Here is a 4667-nt window from a genome sequence, read left to right as displayed (position 1 = left end):
TAGATATCCATGAGACATGAGGTGGATTGTACTTTCTTGTCCTTGTCCTTAATTGGTAGGGGGCCACTATGTCGTTTACTACCTCTTACTCTTTCGAACAGTCAGCCTAATGCATCGACTTTTAGGCTTCGTCCCCAAGCCACAAGGCTACCTAAACCTACAGATGCTTCATCATACCCGATTGCTTTCTGGTTTTCATGCTCCAAAAGCATAGATTATAGATTTATAGTTTATGGAATTGGACCACATGAATAGTTACAATACAGAGAGGCACAGCCCACGACCACCAAATTAATTATATTAAAATATATACATTTCATTGTCTTTAATTCGGAAAAGAAAAACTTGGGTGCATGAATGATAATTTAGAAATATATTAAATATTCTTTTATTGAGAGATTAAAATATATTTATAGATAGGGTCATCAATATATATACATATATATAGCCAATGTATAGCCGTCCTTACCATACTTTATAAAAATGGAAGAGGAAAGGCGAGTCGATACTTCCAAGTATTCAACCGTTCGAAGATGTACATGGAAGTAAGAGGAAGAAAATTAGACAACCCCAATAAATCATACATAAGTTTATTTACAAAGTCCAACCAACCCCCCCAGTTCAGCACAAGCAACTTACAATTACAACACGGCCTGTTACTACCTTACTCAACTGCTCAAAGAAGGCCCAAAGTACATGCAGATGGGTGGATTTATCTTGAAAATAGAGAGGACCGCTGATGGAATGGTCCAAATCCCATCGCCACATATCAGACCTGAAGCAACTGCCCCAGCAAAATCCTCTGCATCCTTCCTATTCAATCGCTCCCATATAAACAATATCACTGTCCCAACAAACATGTCGATGGCAAAGTATGCTCCGATATAGAATGGGACTGCCATAGCCATCGGAATTGGAATGAATTGTGACATTTTCTTAGGAGTCACATCCCTCAGGAGGTTTATAACCAGAGCTGCCACAAAGAAACCACAACACATAGCCAAGCAGTGCTTGGGCAGCTCAGAGAAGCCCTCAATACCCAGAATTGCCATTTCCCTGAATATGACAGCGTAGGGTGCTTTGTACGGACCATCGGGTGCCCCAATATCAAAAGCAGTCCAAAACATCCAGAATGTTAATGGAGCAATCACACAACCCATGGCTGTTCCCACTAACTGGCTAACAAACATAGACTTGGCCGAGGACATAGTGAGGTAACCTGTCTTGAAGTCTTGCATGAGATCAGCTGCAGTAGAGACAATGGACATCATCACCCCACAAGCTGCTAACCCAGCTATAACCCCACCATCACTTCCAACCACTGAAGCCAAGATGAAAAGGCCAATTTTCCCATAAGTTGAAGCTAAATTCCAGTCTGTGAGGCCAGTGCCATAGGAGTTACAGAAGGCAAGGGCAGGAGCAAGGATGTATGAGCAGAGAACCAAATACCATTTGAGAGGTGGAAAGATGATTGGCATTGTTGCTGTCGATATTACAACTAGGCCCAGATATCCAGAACCCGCAAGCCAAGTTGGTAAATTATCTTTAAGAAATACCGCATCCCTCTTTTTTTGCTCTAGCGGTACTACTTCAGAACTCTCACCATCTGCTTAGCACATATCAACAACTATTAATCTTCAGCGGAAGACAAGTTTCCGTATAATTAAGATACATGCAAAATTTACTCATATCCACTCAGACTATGTCAAATGTTTTTTTTTTTTTTCCATATATGATTTCAATGCTAAAGAGTGACAAACGTTTTCAAAGAATATCAGAGACCATATAAACACTCACCTAAGAGCTCTTTAACAACAGGAAGGTTGCTCTGTTTGCTACTCTTATTGCATATTTCCTTAAGAGTAATGGCTATAATCTTGATCAAATTGTAGAGACCATCCCCCAATATGAGGGCAATAGCTATAAAGACCTGTGAACAACATAATGAGGGGAATAGGAACATCACTTTTGAGCAAATACACAAACATGAGAGAGAGAGAGAGAGAGAGAAAGAGCGTATGTTCAACATAAGGTAGTGTGCCTCAAATGGAAATGTCTATGCAATACCTTATATCCATAAAGACCTTTGAAATCATTGCTACCAAGGTCAGCTGGATACCAGTCCCCAGCATGTTGGGATATTAAGGGCCAGAGAAAACCCCATGATATGATAGCCCCAAGAAGAACTGAGCAGTTGACTATGTGAGGGCATATCAGACCGCATCCAACATAAGTTGGACTGAAGTCAAAATAAAACCTGCATGAAGCAAGTCATGTAACACATCAGCAACTTCACTAATATAAATATATTGTACATCTTACTAAAAAAGAACCCTTTAAGCCACTTCCACAGAACGAAACAAATAAAATCCAGGTCAAAGCCCAAAATATACGCTCACTAAACAGGTTTCATTGGTTCAATGAGAGAAATTGGAGCACAACACCCCTCCTATTGCCCATTATCAAGCTTCCATTCCCATTGCCATGTTTAGATGAGGTAGGACTTGTGAATGCAAAATACCAATTCACTTCCAATTCCCATATTTGTTTCATCATAAAATGGGTATGGCACATCCACAAAGAAAACCTGTGTTTTTCATCACCAGCTGCCACCACTGGCTCCACTAGTAGTGTTGGGCATTACCTCAACTTATAAACAAGTGTTGAAAAGGGTGTGGAAAGAGAGGGAGGGAAAGGAAGGGGACGAGAAGGGGAGTGAGACTGAATCATAAAGAAAACCATAGCCTTACGTGTTCTTAAATAGTGTCAATCCAAAGCTAGGAAAGTTGTCAAATCCACATGCATCTCCAATACCACTAAAGAACCACTTAAAGCAGCTCCAAATCAAGCTTAAACTTAGATACTTTCCAAGAAAACTTACTTGCTTCCTGCAAAAATAAGATTACATAGATATTAAATTTAAAAAAATACAGAAAATCAGCACACAGCATGCATCTATTTTAATAGATACAAAGGGCTTGAGGATTTCTAAAGCTACATTTGTAAGGATAAAAAATAACCAATTTCAGTGGTGGAAAAGTGCACTACTATTGAACAATACATGAAGTTAGAGACACAGAATTTACCCGGCAAGCTCGGCACCAGTGTTGGTGTGAAAACTATTTATCAACATTGCTGTAGCTGTCCCACTGGGATATGTAAGTTTATAATCCATGACCATAACCTGATATCAAATGCATAGAGATGTGAGAGGATACATGCAAATACAACATATGCCAATCATGGTTGGCAACAAGGCATGCTAAACTTCTATCATTAATAAGGCCTAGCCAATGATTACAATTCAATTTATTTTAAAAACATCTAGAACCAACTTAAGTTACGAGCAACATAGTTGCCATCAGCTAGAACTTGGAAAAGAAAACAGCAGTAGCACCCATAAATTCAAAACCAAACTCATATGTAGCACCCATAAATTCTTCACAGGGGAAGTAGTTACCTTACGAAGCGGAACAAGACTAAAGATCCCAAGGAAGCTGACAACAAAGAGGAAACCAGTCATCCACCACAAGCTTGGATTTTTAACATCTTGTGGCCGATTACCAGGGTAATCAGCACCAATTAGATTATATGTACTCTCATCCATTGCAATCAAATACGAACCAAATCCCCCTGTCATTGATATCACATAGGCGCATAGAAATTTAATTACAGTGATTCATACCTAATTAATGATGAACACAGTCAATTATCCGATTAAGAGAAAGAGAGGTTAGGACTTACCGCTATAAGCGAGGCCATAGCAAGCGACGACGCAGGTCTGAATGACGGTGTTCTCTTGCCTGGTAAAGGGCGCAACCGAAAAACCTAATTTGGACAAAAAGCCAGTCCAGGACTTGACGAAGAAGAAGCCTAGCAGTCCCGCGGCGACGTTCAAGGACGGGATGATCCCCACCGTCAGATTGAGCTTGTGCGTGATGATGCAGAAAAGGCTCCCGAGCACGGCGCTGACGACCAGTCCTCTGATCGTGATCTGGTCCTTCCATTCGGGGATTTGATCGCCGTCGACGGAGTGAACGGCTCGGATTTTGTCTGAATCGTGGAGCAACGGCTCTGATATCTCCACGGAGGCTTTTTCTGCTTCGGTCCCCATGACTACGACTCTACGAGCCTTTGATATTTTTGTGTGATTGGAATCTGAAAAGGGATTTCAATTCAAGGTCAAGAGATTCTTGACATGGTTTCAATGTTCCTTGTAAGCGAGAGGCGTGTGGTGAAGACGTGCAGACGGGGTAGCTGGCAACTTTGCTTGACAACAGGGAAAGGTAGCGTAGCCTTTTGAAAGTTTGTTCAATAGTCAATGGATTTTCTCCGGAGGGTGTCCCAACTCAGATTTTAAAGAAGTTTAATGAATTTTAAAATTTATAGAATCTATTAAAATTCAAAGAAATTGGGTGAAATTCTTATAAAATTTGTTATGTATAAAAAATGCATTCAAATCCAACCAAATTCATCCAAATCCATTAAAATCCTTCACTTAATGAAATCCATGACTTTTTGAGGACACCTGAATTTCATTGGAATCCATTAAAATCTGAGTTGGGGACACCTAAAGTTCATTGGAATCCATTAAAATCTAAATTGAGGACACCTAGATTTCATTGGACTTTTAAAATCCAATGAAATCTAAGTTGGGGACACCCCCC

At 40.2% G+C, this 4667-nt stretch overlaps 1 protein-coding gene across 2 annotated transcripts; it reads right to left on the bottom strand.

Moving 5' to 3' along the window:
• Nucleotides 1-441: 441 nt before the first annotated feature.
• On the bottom strand, nt 442-4269 carry YSL6 (YELLOW STRIPE like 6). Of its 2 annotated transcripts, XM_086240472.1 has the most exons (7): nt 3745-4267; nt 3461-3633; nt 3087-3184; nt 2751-2888; nt 2068-2257; nt 1798-1930; nt 442-1606 (listed from the first exon to the last, which is right to left on the bottom strand). In XM_086240472.1, exons 1-7 carry the CDS (start codon nt 4112-4114, stop codon nt 669-671), a joined length of 2040 nt encoding a protein of 679 aa, XP_086096598.1. In that variant the 5' UTR covers nt 4115-4267; the 3' UTR covers nt 442-668. The 2 variants fall into 2 exon arrangements, with proteins under 2 accessions (XP_086096598.1, XP_086096599.1); XM_086240473.1 differs by lacking the exon at nt 2751-2888 and having other exon boundaries at nt 3745-4269.
• Between the last annotated feature and the right edge of the window lie 398 nt (nt 4270-4667).

The sequence above is a fragment of the Dryas octopetala genome, chromosome 4 (assembly GCF_963921425.1).
Source record: "Dryas octopetala chromosome 4, drDryOcto1.1, whole genome shotgun sequence".
NCBI classification, from domain to species: domain Eukaryota; kingdom Viridiplantae; phylum Streptophyta; class Magnoliopsida; order Rosales; family Rosaceae; genus Dryas; species Dryas octopetala.
This window is presented reverse-complemented; position numbering and strand designations above follow the sequence as displayed.